Source organism: Camelus dromedarius, chromosome 18 (genome assembly GCF_036321535.1).
Source record: "Camelus dromedarius isolate mCamDro1 chromosome 18, mCamDro1.pat, whole genome shotgun sequence".
In the NCBI taxonomy this organism is placed as follows: Eukaryota; Metazoa; Chordata; class Mammalia; order Artiodactyla; family Camelidae; genus Camelus; species Camelus dromedarius.
The window spans coordinates 7,832,559-7,850,563 of record NC_087453.1 but is presented as its reverse complement, the minus strand read 5'-3'; the positions used below and the strand labels follow the sequence as shown (position 1 = coordinate 7,850,563).

General features: G+C 47.7%; 1 protein-coding gene across 5 annotated transcripts in view; it reads right to left on the bottom strand.

The window, feature by feature from the left end:
- Positions 1-18,005, bottom strand: part of NFATC2 (nuclear factor of activated T cells 2) — a 146,164-nt gene that overhangs the window by 69,590 nt on the left and 58,569 nt on the right. For all 5 annotated transcript variants that reach the window (XM_031433614.2, XM_010998844.3, XM_031433613.2 and 2 more), the window contains exons 4-5: positions 4,676-4,878; positions 3,495-3,667 (exon numbers count right to left, since the gene is read on the bottom strand). In XM_031433614.2, coding sequence (XP_031289474.1) covers positions 3,495-3,667; positions 4,676-4,878 — 376 coding nt within the window. The remainder of the gene's footprint in view (positions 1-3,494; positions 3,668-4,675; positions 4,879-18,005) is intronic.

Below are 18,005 nucleotides of genomic sequence, written 5' to 3'. Positions count from 1 at the left end.
GATGCAGACAGCACAGGTAAAAGCCTGGGAGTCAGAGGAAGAGCCCAGCGCACGTGGGAACAGAGGAGCAGAGAGGAGAGCGCAGTCAGGAGTGCGGCTGAGGAGGTGCCAGAGCCTCCCACCCCCCAGACTCCCGTCCACCCAGACCCTCAGCATGTGACCTCGCGCGATGAAGCAGAGATGGAGATGAAATCATCCCAGATGAGGGGACCTTACACCCAATGAGATAAAAAATAAAGGGCTCCCAGAAGAAGGCCACGTGAAGACAGGGCAGGGAGTGGAGTGGTACCTCTGTAAGTCAAGGATGGCGAGTGACCCATGGCCACCACCAGAAGCCAGGAGAGGAGATGGGAACAAATTCTCCCACAGAGCCTCCAAGAAGGAACTGACCCTGCTGACACCTTGATTTCGGGCCTCTGGGTCTGTGAGAGATTAAATTTCTGTGGATGCAAGTCTCTCAGTGACGGGAGCTGGTTATCCCAGCCCTGGGAAACTGGTGCAAGAGGGAAGCCAGGGCTCCACCGCCACAGAGAACTCGGCGTGGAAGCTGAGAGCGCTGAGGGTCCCAGGGGAGAGAACCAGCCCACTTAGAGGGGCCGGACGAGGGAAGGCCACCCGCAGCTGCCTCCACGCGAAGGTTTTTTTCTTGGGCAAGACAAGGGTCATCCCCTCTGACCTCTTCCTTGCTCTCTAAGTGGGAGGCGCGGTCATCTGCCGGGAGTGGGAAGTGGGCGGGGTGGCCTCCGGAGCTGGGGGGACTGGAGAAGGTTCGAAATGGTCTCTGCTGAGAATAAGGGAGGGGACCCAAAGTGTCTCTTTGGCGACAGTGAAGATCTAGCAGAAACAGAGGACTAGAACCACGGGGCGCCCCAGCGTGCAAGCTGAGAGCTGACCTCTGGCACAGTGGCCTGTAAGTAAAGACGATAAGTCTGCATTCGTAGCAAATAACTCCACTTTCCAAAGAGTGGCCTCCGGTAGTTTGGTCAAGATTTTTCCACTAGATTCTGAGAACTCTCCTTTGATCCCTAAGACATCATGCAAAAGGCATCTACCTCCAAAGTAAATAAGTTAGCCTTGCAAATAAATACCAGCCCGCTGAGTGTTTTCCTTACCAACACGCCTTCCCCAAGGGGTATACATGAAGTCAATCAGTCAACAAATATTTACGGCACACGTACGCAGTTAATACATGTTAGGGACTCATTTGTCAGCAAATATTGAATATCTCCCCAAGGATCATACAAACAGTAAGTCAATTCACACATAAATATTTATGGAACTACTAGGCACTGATCCAGGAAAACAGAACAAAGGAGATAAAACTGACAGAAGGGCCTGTCTTCCCCCTGTAAGAGGGAAAGTGGCCAGTCGGTAGCTCATTTGGTACTGCAAGGAAGGCCAGTGTTGCAGAAACCAAAAGAAGGTATTTCACAGAGCTAGAAAGTTGGAGACTCTGGGTCTGCTACCTACCGAGTAAAAATGAGTGAATCACCTTGCCAAGAAAAGTCTCAGTTTCCTTATCTATCAAAGCATGAGAGTTCAATCAGCCAAAAAAAAAAAAAAAAAAAAACACCATGTTCAAGCTTCAAACAACTTTATACCTCCCTGAAGATCTCGCTGGGGGTGCATGCAGCTCAGTGATGATCCTTTACATCTCAGTTCGACGTGAGAAAAGTTGACTTCAAAGACCCAAAATGAAGAGATGCCTGGGCTCCTGTGTATGGTCCCTGCTGAGGCCTGCTGCTCCCCACCTTGCTGCAAACCGCAGCCCCATCCTGGAGAGTGAGTCATTCACCAGAAAGGGGAGACCTTTGCTTTTCAAAATCCCCCAAATCACAGAGGAAGAGCCCAAGTTTCCTTCCCCAAACATCCTGAGATGTTCAAAACCAAGACCAAGGTGGGGCACCCGCCACGACGAGCACCTGGGGGTCAGGGGTGGGGTCTGCTGCGGAGGGCGGGGGAATTCCAAGGCTTCTGAGATGATGTTTTTCGAACACTTCTTTTCCCTTGTTGTCTGCTCTTGGGCCTTTCCCTCCCGCGGAGCACAAAGTCACCACCACTTTCAACTCCAGCCACATCTTGACTCACAAACCGGGAAGAAATCACAGGCCTCCTTCGCCTTTTCTCAAGACCAACCAAGACCAAGTTCTGGCTTCTCTCCCCACCAGGGTCCACCCTCTCTCCCTGCTGGCTGAGGGCCAGTCTCCCTCAATCCTTTCTATATAAAATATTCATCTGTTTCCTTTCCTCATCAGTGTCTGATTAAGACTACCTCTGATTAATCCAAGCCATGTGCAGATCTCTGCTGACCCAAAGAGTATCCTGAATTTGTTGCTGCTTTTTAAAAAATCAGGAGATTATTGGTTAATCTTTAAAAAAATCAGAAGATTTGGCCACACTAAGTCTACATTCCCACATGGAAACACTGGCTGGATCTGAATAACAGCATCCCATTTCGGTGACCCCCAGTCTCCACCACTCCCTACTGCCCCCACCCAGCCCCCTTCACTCATTAACATCACCTCCTTGGCCTTTGTAGGCAACTAATTTTGTGACAATAATTATGGTGAAATGTCCAGTAAAAAGAAAAAAAAAAAAAACGCTGCAACATAACTGAATATAGAACATGACTGTAGCAACATAAAAAAATATTCTTAGAAGAAAGAGACTTTAAAAATAATATAAGCAGATTTTGTTTCTGGAACAAAGCTTACTTTCTTCCTTCTTTATGCTTTTAAAAGTGACTTCTAAACTCTCAAATGCTGAGCAGACAGTAAGCTTTGTCACAACAACAAACTTGCCCAAAGTACCTAAGAATGAGCTCAAAGCAGCTTCTCCTTTCGAAGCCTATTAAAGCTGAGCCAGGTCTCTGCTCAGAGCCTTTCCAGATGGCAGATCTTAGCCATTCTATACTGGATTCTGAACATCAATAACATCCTTGGTTATTTATATGTCTACCAGATCATAAGCTCATTAAGGACAGAGAAAACATCATGCTCATCTGCAGACCCCTGGCCCAGCACCAGACACTGAGCAGATTCTCAGTAAACATGTGTCCAGGGATGGGCTGAGGGTGATGGAGACAGGTGGCTCCTGCATGCCAAAGCTCCTGCTCAAACCTCAGCCCTGCTGGAAGGAGTTACCTAACCCCTCATCTCTCTCCCTTTTCTTCTGCAAAATGGGCAACAGGACATCAGCTATTGCCAAGGATGGCTGTGAATATTTAATGAGCACTGCACACTCACAGTTAGCCCAGGGACCAGCAGAGTCACAGTTCAGTAAGCGACGGCTACTGCGGTATTATTGTTATTCTACTGAAAGAAGAGAGGAGGAAAAGAGAAAGAGGACACTAAGTACAGTGAACGCACTCCAACTGCATCCCTGTGGGTCCTGCACATTCTTGTTGGGCACCCTGCCCAGACTACAATGCCTGGGGTGGAAGGTCACACACAGTGCACTTTCCAAAGACCAACCCTGCCCAGAACCCAACTTACAGCATTCGATGGGGTTAGACGCTGTCTGCAAGGAGACAATCCTTCCGCTGGACTCTGGAATGTGCACCCGGAAAACCAGCCTCACTCGCGTGTTCTTTCTCCCAATGTCTGTCTCGCCTTTCCGCAGCTCAATGTCCGCATTCCTAAGCTTCAGAATCCCCGCACAGTCGATGCTGCCAGGAAATGGAGAACTCCGTTGACCACCGACCATCTCAGTGGGCAGGAAAGGTCACCCACAAAACCGCCTTAGTGAACCAAAATAATTCCACCTGCCAGCCACGGTGGAGGCGGGGATTGCAATACACTGATCAATATTTCAGCCAGGAATTTAGACCAAGATGGGGGTAAAACACTTACAAAATAATTAGCGTAATTCCGCACTGGAAATTATTTCTCTAGGGAGGTTTTTTTTCACGCCAACTTTTCTACTCTCAAAAGTATATGAGAAACTCAAAGACGCAACTGGCGAAAATTGATTCTGGACTATGCAATGGTAAGAGTAGTGTATTGACATTAAATACCTTGAGTTTGATCAATGTACTGTGATCACAGAAGAGTGCTCTTATTCTTAGGAAACACAGGCTCAAGTATTTAAAAGTAAAAAGGTGTGATGTCTGCAACTAACTCTCAAATGACTCAGGAGAAAAATGGAGAGACGGTGAGAAAGAGAGTAATAAAGCGAGTGTGAAAAATGTTAACAGGTGGTAAATCGTAACAAATGGTGTAACAGGAGTTCTTTGTATAATTCTTGCCATTTTCATGTTTGAGATTCTCTCATAAAAAGTTTTTTTAGACTCCAATACGTGGGTGCAGTGTTTCCCACATTTTAGGCATATGCATATTAGTTTTATGAGTTTAGACCTGTCTGCATCATTATTTAATCATTTTCTTTAAGTCAAATAAATGTTTAAAATGTAAGTAAATTTAGCTTCATTCCAAGCACAACACAATCCAAAGATGCATAAATATTCTTTCTGCCAATACTCATGAAAAATATCTAGGTCTAGAACTTTTAAAATAGAAACTTTAAAAATAGAACTCTCTGTGGGTCCATCACAGATTGGGATCCACCATCTTAGCTGCTTCCGTCAACTCCAGAGCCCCCTCTCCCACACCCCTGCCACTTGGCCCCACTCACTTCCCGGTGAAGACCCACCGCCCTCGGCACCCACAGCCCTTACGTGGCCCTCATATTGTTTTTTGGCTCCAGGGGGATCTCCAGGACTTTGGTGTTGCCCACGATCTTCTCATAGCTGGTGGTGGTGACAGTTTTCCCCGTGATCCGGTGCACCTGGTAGAAGGCGTGGGGCTTAAGGATGCGCTCGTCGGCCGTCCCAATGAAGATCTGAAGCCCCAGGGGCTTGTTTTCCATGTAGCCATGGAGCTGGGGGCAGAACACAAAATCAAATTATGATGGCGCCATCAACATGCATGCAGGGTGTGGTGGCTGTAGTCCAATTGACAAAAAAAGATCAGAGGAGCTCAGGGGCAGCAGAGAGAGCACAGGATTGCTGCGTCATCTGGAGGAATGGAGACCCAGAAGCAATCTCAGTGTCCAGCCAGAGCGGACTGCTTGGATAAATTACAGGGAACTCCTCTAAAATGGAATGGTAAGCAGCCACGAGAAAGAATGGGATAGATCAGAACTGCATTTATGGAGAATCAGCCAGAAATCGTGCTTAATTAGTGGTCAGGGAGTTGGGGGGATGGTAGTGAGGATAGAAAACAGTCAGAAAAGGTAAACCAGAACTCTCTATAATGGTTGCCTGGAAAGATCAGAAGAAGGAACTTTTACTTTTTACATGATTATATTCCAATTAACAAGTTAGATTTTGTCATTTAAACAAAAAAGAGAGAGAGAAAGAAAAAGCAAGGCAAAAGCACCATCATCTAAATTGAAAGGAAATTAAAGACTGGGAGAAAATACATCCAACATCTAACAGGCAAAGGATTAGTACATAGAATACATAAAGAATGCCTACAAGTGAATAAGTAAAGGGTAGGATTCCTGTCCATCCTGTTTAAAATCCAGTCCCACCCCTGCTGGTTCTCCCTCGCCCCTTCTCCTTCATTTCATCCCATAAAACATACTGCATATTTTCTCAATTCCTTTTGCTTAGGGTTTTCTCCTACAACTAGATCATCCCCTCACTGGGGGCAGGAATGTCTATTTCTTTAACTTGCCACAGAATCCCTAGCACCTAGAACAACATGTGCCACATGGCAGGCATCCTAGTACATGTATTTGCTGAATAATTAATAAAACTCTCCGACAGAAAAGTGGACAAGAGATTTGAACAGGCAATTCACAGAAAAACAAATGACTATTAGCACAGAAAAGATGTTCAATTTCGCTTGTAGACAGGAAGATACAAATTAAACGACCATGGGATATCATTTTTCACCCATGTGATGGACACTCATGTAGGTATCGATGACATGCAGTGTTCTGGAGGCGGAGGACACAGTTACTCTCGCACAGCTGAGGGGAGCGTAAACTGACACAACTATTTTAAAGCGTGTTAGAGTAGTAGCCATTAAACTTAAAAACACATATTCCCTATGACCCAGTAAATCCACTTCTCAGCATGTACCTCAGATGAAGTATTGTGCCTGCAGGAGACATGCACAAAGATGTTTACTAAAACAAGCAGAAGAGTGAACAGTCAGTTACTCTGATTAGGCTTATGAATAATCTGACATGTCCAGGCTATGAAAGACTGCATTAGTTAAAAAACAGCAGGGAAGAAGACATCTATAAACTTGCCCAGGAAGATCTAAGGCTGTTGAAAGAGATAAGCAATTGGTAGAAAAATATGGATTGCGTAATACAACTTATTTTTTAAAAAACACTGAATGTTTTTAATCCATTCATTGATACTCATGTCAATGCAATAGGAAAAGGTGTGGAAGGATGCACTTCAAACTGGCCACACTATGATCACTTCTAGGGACAGAGGAGGAGATCAAAGTTGAGAAGGTGGTCAAAGAGGACTTTAACTTTATTCACAAAGTTATAGGAAGAATTACTGCCTAGAAATTTGGGAAATTTAACATTGGTTTTGAAAAATATTTATTTAAAAAAAAAGAAGAAGAATGTCGAGCTGAGAGTCAGAAGGTGGGGTTCCTGTTTTGCCACTCCCCAGCTGAGAAACGCTGGGCAAATCATGGAATCCTCTATGCCTCTGCTCTTTTCTCTGCAAACTGGCAGGGAAAGGGGTTGGGTGGGATGACAGTGACAACTCACTGAGATCCTACCATTCCACAGAGTCTAGAAAATTTCAGTAGGATCTCCAGTCAACTGCTCCAGGGCAATGGGTGATTACAGACGGTCTAGGATGGTGCTGTCCAATACAACAAGTAACACAAAAATAAGATTAATTCAGTTTCCCCATCACACGAGCCCCACATTTCAAGTGCTCAGCAGCCACAAAGGGCTAGTGGCTACCGTAACGGACAGCACAGATAAAGGACATTTCCATTATTGAGAAAAGTTCTATTGGACAACGCGAGTCCAGAAAGGTGGCGTTCTCTCGTGCCCTGCTAAACTCTCTACCAAGAGACAAGCTAAGGGTGGAGCAGAGACAGATGGCAATCTTCTTCATAACCTGCCAGGCTGATACCCACAACATTTACATACATGTCTGATACACACCCAAGAAGCACCCTCGGGCAAAGGTGGAAATGGAGTTAGAGTCTCTTATCGTTCTCCTCCTATGCAAATCAAAGACCAGGCACTTCTCCCCAGGACAAAAATCACAGGGAGAAGGGCAGCATTGAAAGAGATTTTGTTTTTGTTGTTCTTGCTTTGCATTTGGATCCAAGATAAGTAGATTTCCTCATCTTCCCTCCTGGATACACCAGGAAGTGGTAACAGTATCGTGAGTACCAAGGAGGAGGGTAGGTAGGACAGATAGTGACCCTGATGGTCTGAGGTTCATCTGCCTCCCCAGGTTAGAAGAGCAGAAGTTGCAGGCTGCATGTGCTCAGGGTGAACAGCTAGGGAACACCTAGGGGTTAAATCTGTCACATCCCCAAGGCTCTCCCTGAACCCAGCCACCTGTCACCTCCCATGATGGCACACTAGTCCAAGCCACCACTGCCTCTCCTTGGAGTGACCACGACTGCCCCCAACTGACCTCTTGCTGCTCTTTAACAGACCAGCCCAATGATCTTTTTTTAAAAAATGCTAATAGACCCCGACTGTTGCTCTGCTTACAACCCTCCAAAGACTTCCTGTGCCTGGAGAATAAAATCCAAACTTAAAAGCTATGGTCTAGGAGGCATCCAACAGCCCAGGCTCTGCCTTTCTATCCCTCCATCCCACTGCCAACCCAGCCATCCTCTGTTCCCTGAGCAAACCAAGCGCTCTCTCTCTCTCTCTCTCTGACCTCAGGGCCTTTGCACAGCCATCTTCTCTGCCTGGCACACCCTTCCACCACTGCATTTAGCTCTTAGATCTTCAGGTCTTTCCCAAACCACATTATTTACATATACCCAGTACTGGAGCCCGCCCTTTCAGCCTTGCAAGAGCCAGATGGTTAAATTTTCAGGAATTTTAAGAGACACTTGACATCACTTTGGTAGCCTGAAATCAGCCACAGTGGGAATATTTACACCACAAAAATTGGCAAATGCTGGAAGTCAGGACTTCTTTTTTCGGAGAAGTGGATATTAAACACTCACTAGCACGTCATGGAAATAGTGACTTCTTTATCATCTGAAATTTTCTTGTCAATTGTTCATTTGCTTAGTATCTTTCTCAGCCAAACATGAAGTCCATGGTAGCAGGAAGCTCTTGTGTTTTGTTCAGTATGATCAGTAAACATGTGGAATCAGTGGTCACCATCAACAGCAGTGCAGTAGTTAAGTGCACACTGCCCCAGGCCCAGCCCTGTGCCCCAGTGCGTTACAAACCTCTAGGTAGGATGGGCCCATTTTATAGATGAGGGAACTGAGGCTGGAAAGGGAGAGATGGAGGGAGAGAGAGAACGACAACAGCAACCAAAACAAAGACTGTTGCCCCTAAGAGAGGACCCGTGTCTTTAAGCAGGCCCCCTCAAGTCCCAGAGCAGCCCCAGGTTGAGCTGGACTAGCTGATACAATGGACTTTCAATCCAGGCTCTGCTTCTTAAGAGCAGCTGTGGGACTCTGGAGCTGTGACTCCACTTCTCTGCGCTTCCATTCCAAACAGGGACATCACCTCCCACTGCCCAGGGCTCTTTCGCAGGCTAAATAAGATGACCTTTGTAGGGCCCCAAAGCCCAGCACCCACTGGGTACCCATGAAAGAATTCTCCTTGTCATCGGAGGGTGATGCACATCCAGACACAGAGGTGACATGACAGAACCGAACGGAGAAGCTCAGAGTGAGCAAGACTCACAAGGTGAAAAACAACCTTAAACATCCTCACGTGCCATGAAACCCAGGCCCTCATTCTGTCTTCTCCATGGGCGCGGGCAGCTAAACACCGGGTTTAGCTAAATTTCCCGGGTCGGGGTGGGGGTGGGGGGAAGAAACCACAGCATCGTGATTGAGAAGAACGCTTCCCTCCGATATCCACCCTTCCCTTCCCCAGAAGGTGGTAGGAGGTGCCCGGGTCAGTTCATTCTGGAGGAGCCGTGCCAGGTCTCGGAGGTCTAAGAAGAGCACATGGCTATTTACTTGCTTCTGCAAAAACTGAGTGACTTGGGTCATTGCAAACGCAACGTGGTGTCTTGGGACAGTAGGATCTGCCCTTGAGGTCCCAAATGCCCTGTTGTCCCCAATTTCAGGAGACCTCGGTCATGAAGCCTCTTTCCAGGCTTCTCCAAAGGTAAGACCATCTCAGGGGCATGGCAAGCAGGGTTGCCTCCCAGAGCAGACTCCTGCGCCCACACTTTGCAATTAAGAAGCTCAAGGTCAGCCGGCCTCCAAAGCAGAAGAGGCTCCACTTCCTGCATCCGAAGTGAGAGCGAAAGTTTTTTGCTTCTTGTAATTTCCAGGCAGTCTACCAGGTTCCGGGAGGAAGAGGAGTTTCTGGTGCGCATCGGGAGGGTCTGACGCACAGGTAGGAAGCTCTGAAGCTGACTGAATCTGCACAGCAGTGGAGGGGAAGCAGGGGGGTTCCTTTTTTGCATGAGAAAGCTGAGGCTCAGCAGGGTTAAGTGACTTGCTCAGGACCCTGCAGCTCAAAAGCCCCAGAGTGGAACCCCAGGCTTCCTCGTCAAAGCTGACTCCTGACTCTCCCAGATCCTGGACCACGTCTATTAAGACAAGCAGGTCCATCCCACCAGCTCAGTAAAAGGAACCCAGAAGTGACCATGGTTTCCACATCTCAGAGACCTACAGATTCAGATAATGCTCATCATACCCACACCCAAGTCCCAGTTCTCCCCACTCTTAGCGGCAATTTAACTGTCCTAATGCACAGATACAGCGCATCAGTGCGTGTGGATACTTGCTTCCTCTTCATTTTTTTTTATAAAAGTAATAAGGGTTCATCCATGGCAGAAAAACAGACAATATAAAAATGTATAAATTATAAAGAAAATACTCCCTCAAAATAAGTAAGCACATTGGTGTACTTCCTTCCAGACTCTTTTAGGCACACAGAGAAACATCTGAGATTCTATCTTGGATACTGTCTCCACTTAACAAGGTAGTGTGACTATTTTCCCTTGTCATTAAATGTTGTTTAATGGGACAATCTCAAATGATGTCACAGAATCTCCCTGGGCTTAGACTGGCACAAAGCAAGTGAGGGTGCCGGGCATGTGACTTAAGGAGGCACCGGCTCTCAGGGCTGTGCAAATGCAAACTGGGTGCCCGAGAGAGAGTGCTGCCTTAAATTTTACCCTCTCCCCCTTGCTCCTCCCCCATTTCCAACCTATGGAAGGACCCGCAGTTTTAACCCCTACAGTTGGGCATTTAGGTTGTTCAAACGTCACATTATAAATGCCGCAGTGAGAACTCATAAATGACACTTCCTTGAAAGCGATTTTTCTATCAACTACGCTCAGAGCTTTTTAAATACTCTCAGATGGACGAGGCTGCCATCAGATCTGAAATGTGGGATTGATTTTCAGAATGGCAACTGGCCAAAGAAACTGTTTTGAATTTTACTAAAATCAAACTTTAACAATGTTAAGTAGCATTTTTTGTTGTTGTTGAATTTGGAATATTAGGAAATTGGTATCATCCTCAAAGATTACATTCTGAAAGAAAGGGGAAAGTCCATGGGGATGTTTTATTGTAATTACCAATTGCCACACAGCACGTGGGGAGAACGTTTTTTCAAATACATGTGGATTTCAACTTCTACCTTTGTTTTTGGAGGCAAAAATTGCAGAACACAGCTGCTACTCAAAACCTGCTCCCATCTCTCTCTCTCTCTCTCTCTCTCTCTCTCTCTCTCTCTCTCTCTCTCTCTCTCTCACACACACACACACACACCAGGGAGACTAGTCCATGATTTTACTCTCATCTCAGTGACGCCAACAAGCATTACTATCCATCTAATGAGCACCTATGAGTAACTTCGTGAAAAATCCTAATTCATGACAGCTCCCTGTCTCGCCGCCGTACTGGAGCCATCTCAAAGTCCCATCAATTTGGTTTCCTAAAGTGCCCTTGAATCCACCACCCTTCCCCTGTCCATCACTGCCACCCTAGTCCAAACTACCACTGTTTCTCTCCCTAGAGACTTTCCCTGTATCCCCTCCAGTCCTCACCCATCATTTCCCACTCTATGGCCAGAATAACCTTCCATCAACTTCAGCTGGCTGTTAGTCACTCCCAGCTCCCACGGGCTGCAACGCAAGGTGCGACCTGGCCCCACCCCAGATCATGCCCCTACCCCCTTACCATGGTCTTCCCTGTGCCTGCTCTTTCAGGAACAATCCCCCTCCTCACCTCACCCCCTACCTTTGTCCTAGTTAATTCTTAGTCATACTGCAGAATGTGGCTCAAATATTATTTCCCAAGGAAGTCTTTCCTGGCTCCCGGACAAGGCGGGGCATCCCAGTAAGAGCCTTCCTTGTTGTATTTCTCATAATTGCAAGATATAATTAACTTGCCTGATTAATTGTTGCATGTCTCTCCCCTTTTCATCCTCTTACAGTTCCATGAACAATTCAACCGCCCTTCTACAGAAGAGGAAACTGAGGCTCAGAGATGCAAGGCTCCCCACTAAGCAAGAGGCAGTGCAGGGATCTGAACCCAGGTTTGAAAGCAGGAGGATTACTTCCGCCATCTGCTCCACGAGGGACTGATGAAAAGACAGAACAAGGGTGCCACCCAGGTAAAACCTGCCCTGGCTGAAATATGAAAACCTCAGAGCAGAGTCTGCAGAAAGAGGGGTGTGCCCAAATCTGCAGTAGACAATTTTGGAGTTGCCTTTCAAAATTACAATGTACACTCCTTTTGTAGTAATTCCATTACTAGTGAGTGGGTTATCCTATGGGTGTCCTGGCAGATGTGCAGAAAAACACTGATGACAAGGTTATTCAATGCAGCATTCTTTAAAATAGCAAAAGGTTGGAAACAACCTAAAGGTCCATCAAAAGAGTACTGGTTAAATCAGCAGTGGTATATGATGGACAGTAATGCTGTTATAAAAAAGAAAAGAATGAGTATGCTTAGGACCAGCCAACAGTTACTAGGAATGGCAGCCCCTGGAGTTGTGCAATGCACAACCTGGGCAACCATATGGGGCATTCTAGGGAAGCTTTTTACATACTGATAGAGAATAATCTCCAAAATATACCATAACCTTGGGAACAAATACATCTATTTGTGTTTTAGGGTGAGGAAGAGGGGTGTGTGTATGTGTGTATGTGTACAAGGGTGTGTCTATTCAAAATAAAAGTGGAAAAGAAATCAGGCCTCATTGTAAAATGTCCACTGGATTTTGATCATTCCCAGGAAGAAGCTCCGTGCTCCAAGGACCCCATGGTTGTAGCTCCCCTGAACCTAATATGTGGATTACAGTTCAACACAAATGAACTGTATAACATAAAAAATATAGCCAAAGCAATCATTCAAAGAAAATGACCCCCTCTGCTTTTCCCTTTGTGAACCGTGACATTCCTTCTAAAGGCCACAAGGAAGAAAAACCACAGCAATGAAGGTCCAAATAAACATGCACTGTCCCATCCCAGGCTGTGAGGAAAGACCCAGAACCCCTCTACAGAAACCTCAAGAGCCAGAGTCCAAGGTGGAGGCCTTCAGCAAAGGGAGAGGCAGGCAGAGGCGCCAGCAGGCTCCCCTCGAGTCCAGGGCACAGGGCCCATGCCGGGAGAGGCACACACCGCACACCGCACACCACACCCAGCAGAGCCATGAGTGTTGGCTCAGGGTTGGAAATCCAGCGAGAACCTGACTGCTTCCCACCGGCCCTGTGACCGCCATGAGGGTCCGGGCCACCATCACTCGTCCCTGGGCCACTGCAGTGGACTCCTTCCTGGTCTCCCTGCTCTCCTCCTTGGCCACCTCTCCCCAACCCCGCTCCACGGAGCCTCCCCCCCACAGCAGCTAGAACGATCTTTAAAGCTGTGCATGAGGTCTCACCGCTCCCCTGCTCAGCCCTCCCCAAGAGCAAACATCTTAAACATCTTATTCGGATCAAAAAGCCAATGTCTAGCATGACTCAAAAGATCCTATCTGACCTGACCCCTCTCCTCCGTCTCCAGCCACCCTCCCCCCGCCTCCACTGCAGCCACACTGGCCTGGTGGTCCTCAACTGAGCCAGGCAGACGCCAGGCACACTCCGGCCACAGGGTCTTGGCAGGTACATGTTCCCTCTGCTCGGAGCGCTCCTCCTCTCTGTCCCCAGGGCTCGTCCCTCTCTTCGCTCAAGCCTCCCCCAACATGACCCCTCAGCAGAGAGGCCTTCCCCAACCGCTCACCCCACTAAGGCAGCCCACCCTCATTTCACTCTTCATCCACTCACCCCGCTCTCTGTTGCAACAGCCATTTACCATCGCCTGACATCATGTGGTATTTACTTGATTTGTTCTCTGCCTCCCCCTCCAGAGCATCAGCAACTTCTCTGCCTTGCTCACCGAGGCATTTGCAGTGCCTCGAATATCATGCAGGTGCTCCACATGTGAGCAACACCAGGAGGGAGGTGAGCCCCCCAGCGGGGGTCTGAGTGGCTTTGATCCTTCCAGACCCTTCCCTTCTCCATGACAAAGGGCTGTTATGCTGCCCACACTGGCTTCTCCAGCTGATGCAATTACCTTCCTGGCCCACAGCAACCATTGTGTCCTGCTCAGCGTGGGCACGACTGGGCAGGTTGGACAACTGGTACCCTGTTCCAAAAAGAGATGACAGCATCTCCCAGGTGTGATGAAATAGGAGCCCCACATCTGCTTTCTCACCTGAGTGGGGATCCCACTGGCCAGATACATCTTGAGATCTCTTTGACCAGATGCCTCTATGATAGGGCCACATTTAATGTTATGTCATTTTATTTTATTTTATTTGAGGTACAGTTGATGGACGCTATGCTGTAAGTCTCAGGTGATCCACAATTTTTAAAGGTTATAGTCCATTTCTAGTTATTATGAAATGCTGGCTATATTCCCAGTGCTGTACAGTATATCCTTGTAGCTTATTTATCTTATACCTAGTAGTTTGTACCTCTTAACCCTCTACCCCTAGCTTGCCCCTCCTCCCTGCTTCGATAGGGCCACATTTAAAAATCACAAGGTGAGCCCTAAAAAGAGAATTAGACATTTTGCACAGGCTCAAAAACAAACCAAGTCAGTCTCTTTTGGTATTCTAAATTAAGAATCAAGTCATTCTATATTTCTCACATCACTGGAAATTAAAAACAGGCGCATCTACCGCACAGCAAGCACACTGACTGCAGAGAGAGGCTGGATGGTCTGAAACATGCTAAATTTGTTTCCAATTACCATGTCCACATTTGAAACCCCGAGGAAGCCATAGAAAACAGTGTGGAGAGATCAGAGGCAAGGCACATTAGCCTCATGGGTCCCAGCACCCAGGGCTGCACCGCATTCCCCTTCCCCCACAGCCCCGCCCCCAGGGGTATTTGAACAAAGAAACTGGATCACTTTGCCTCCTCCCTCCCGGAGACACCAATTTTCCCTTCTCGGGTCCCACTCACTCCTCTCCACTCTCAGCCCCGGCTTCTCGTCCACTTGCCAGGCATGTCAGCTCAGCCAGGGCTTCCCACCAGCATCCCTGTCACGACCAACTATCTCTCCAGGCCAAGGAGCGACTGAGTCACATAGGAGATGAGTCTGGAAGTCCTGGACTGAAATATGCAAGCCTTCTTGGAGTCGAAATTTGGAAGGAGTTTTATTTTTCTGTTGTTTTAAGAAGCCAAACAAGTACTTCTCACATCTTCTCTCTGTGCTCCTCCTTGGGCAGAACCAATGTAACTTTGAGCGTACGAACCCCGGAGAAGTCAGACCACCTGGATTACCTCCTGGTACGGGCACGTCCTCTGTTACGGGAGAACTTTACCTCTCCAGGCCTCAGTTTCTTCACCTGTAAATGGGACTAAGGGCAACGCATAGCCCACTGGGTTGCTGGGATGATCAGGTGAGTTACACACAAAGCATGTTGCAAGCATTCAGTAAATGTTAACTTTTACTAATATTCCTTCACCGATGGTAATTCAATTCCTCCTTCTAGTTTCAGTTCTTAGAAGAAATCATCTTGAAGGTTATCTTTCAGCTCTAAATTGGAATGACCCTCAGGTGCATTTGGAATAAAATCCAAATGCCTCATCACAGTCTACAAAACCTTGCATGATCTGGCCCTTGCCCCTGTCACAACTTCATCTCCCCAACTCTGGTCCAGCCACATGGGCCTCTTTGCTGCTCCTTTAGACAGGCTGAATTTAGATCTACCTCAGGACCTTTGCATGGGTGCTCCTTCAGCCTGCAGCACTCTTCCCCCCGGTCTTCCCATGGCTGGCAACCTCCTGATTCTTTAGGTCTCAGCCTAAATTCAGGGCCTTCTTTGAGCAGCCTGGCTAACGCAGAACCACTCCCCCACCCCCACTGTCATTACACCATTCCTACTGATTTCCCTCCTAATCATGATAAACGCATCTTACTTATTTGCTTATTGCTTACTGTCTGTCCCTCCACTGCAATAAAAGCTTATTCATCACTGTGTCCTAGCCCCTTGAACAGTACCTGGCCTACAGCAGATGCTCAATAAATATTTACTGCGTAAATAAATGAACAGATTAATTCTCAGGTTCCTATGTGGCTCAACATACTGCCAAGTGATTCATCCTCCAGTGACCCTGAGAAAGGAGGCTTATTCATGTCTAGAAGAGAATCCCCATGTTTGGAGTAGGCCTAAATTCACTACCACTTGAGCCAGCCTGTAGGAATGTGTCTCACCATGAAAGAGACATATTATACCAGGCCAATTCCATTGGAAGTCAAAGAGGAGACAAGCTTGGGGTGGAAAAATGAAGCGTACAATCTCTTCTCCAGGGAGCACTTAGAGATCGACACAGGGAGAGACTGAGTCAAAAGTGCAGTGACTTGGCAGCCTCGTGGAGATGGTGAGGAAAAGTGCGGCACAGGCAATGCCCTCTGCTACCTGTGTGTTCACCCAAAGACCAGACAACAACGGAGAGCGTGCTTCAGAAACATTCCTCCAGGAGTCCCTCGCTCAGGACACCAACCTGATATTGAGGAACAAAGTGTCTGCTGTCGGTAAGGGACCTGGGTTCTGGCAGAAGCAGGGAGGAGGGAGGAAACTGAGCCCCCCGGAGGGGGCCATTGAGGACTGAAGGCAGCTCATGAAAACCTCGTGCACTTTTCTGACCCTGAGCGGTGGTACCCAACACGGCAGTGTGTGAACACCCCAAGGACGCTGGGACAAGAATCCCGCAGCTGGCTCCAGCAGCAGCCCCTCTGAACACTTTGATAAAACGTCCCACCGAAACTGCAGCTCAGCCTCATGTATATGTTTCACCAAAGACAGAGCCCTCTGGGCGCGGCATAAGCCCTGGCCCCTCCTCTTTCAACTTGGGCCAAAAGTTGAAAAAGAACCCCGAGATTGTGGGGTGGGAAAAGGCAGGACTTGCGAATTGCAAAAGAGTCAGCTGAGCCCGTCAAGACATTAAAAAGGTGAGTTATTCCCCATCAAATGACACCCCCCGCCCCCACCCCAAAGGCCAGGCAGGTCTCTCTGGATCCAGACCAAGAATTCTGAGTCACTTTTGCCACAAAGGGGAAAAAAGGAGAAGGCAGACGTGATGTGTACCTTTCCGCACTCTATTTTGGGATTTTAAGATCCAATTTCTTTCGTTTCAAAGGGTCGGTTTTTGGAGGGCTCTGCAGAACTCTTGTACCGTGCACACGGCGAGACAGCGCGGAGACGGGCCTCTGTCGGTGACCTGGGGAGAGGCGGGGCCCCTTTGGCAGATCAACAAATCGCATCACGCAGGAACAAGGAGCCCGTTCTTGTGTGGAGCCACACGGGGCCTGGCTTTCATAACATGATGGAAGCATGTGGGCCAATCCGATCTGACTCACCTCTTCAGGGAGGCAGCTCTGCGCTCATTCACTCATTCGTTTATTCGTTCATTCAGCTGAGGGCCTCTCAGCAAAGAGATGCTAAGCTGAAAGCTGTTCTCAGAACAATTCTCACATGTCCTTGTGGTGAAGAATCGGGTGCCTCTCTGGATGGATGGTGACATCTGGGATTATCATTATCCCCCCATTTATTTAAGATGTGGCGTAAAAAACAAACTAACGCACCGGGATTTCTCAGCCTCAGCACTGATGACCAAGGTTGATTTGGGGGCCAGATCATTCTCTGTGGTTGGGCCATTTGTTCCTGTAGGATGTTTACTAGCATCTCTGGCCTCCACCCACTAAACACCAGTCGCCTGCTCCCCACTGCCAAACCCAGCTGTGACGACCAACGATGTCTCTGAACGTTGTCAAATGTCCCCTGATGGACAATATCAGCCTGCTGAGAACCATTCTTCAATTACACTGACACTTGTGGAGAAGGGGCTTTTTCTTCAGAAAATCCGGATTAGAATCCTACTCCCTGTCCATCAGAAACTGCCACTGGCAGGATCTTCAAAGGGCCTCTCTACCCCTTCAATTTCTCACCTTCTCTTTCACCTTCTCCAGATCCTACAATCATCTCGTGCCCAGCCCTCTGCACCCACCCCCTTGATAATCTCCTTGCTTTTCTCTTGCCCTCTCCCCATCCCACCATCCCAAATACATTTTCTACAAGCAGCCAGAGGTACCTTTTTAAAAGCAAATCACATCACATCACCCCTCTACTTAAAATCCACCCATGGCTTCCTGGTGCATAAAGAACTAAGTTCAAGTTCCATGCCCTGCAAGGTCCTGCATCATCCAGTTCCTTCTTCTCTCTCCAGCTTTATCTTCTATTTCTCCTTCCTTGGTCCACTACAGGCAGCCACAAACACCTAAGCTTCCCTGCCTCAGGGCATTTGCACATGCTGTTCCTCTATCAAGAATGCTCTTTCCCTGATTCTCATCTGCC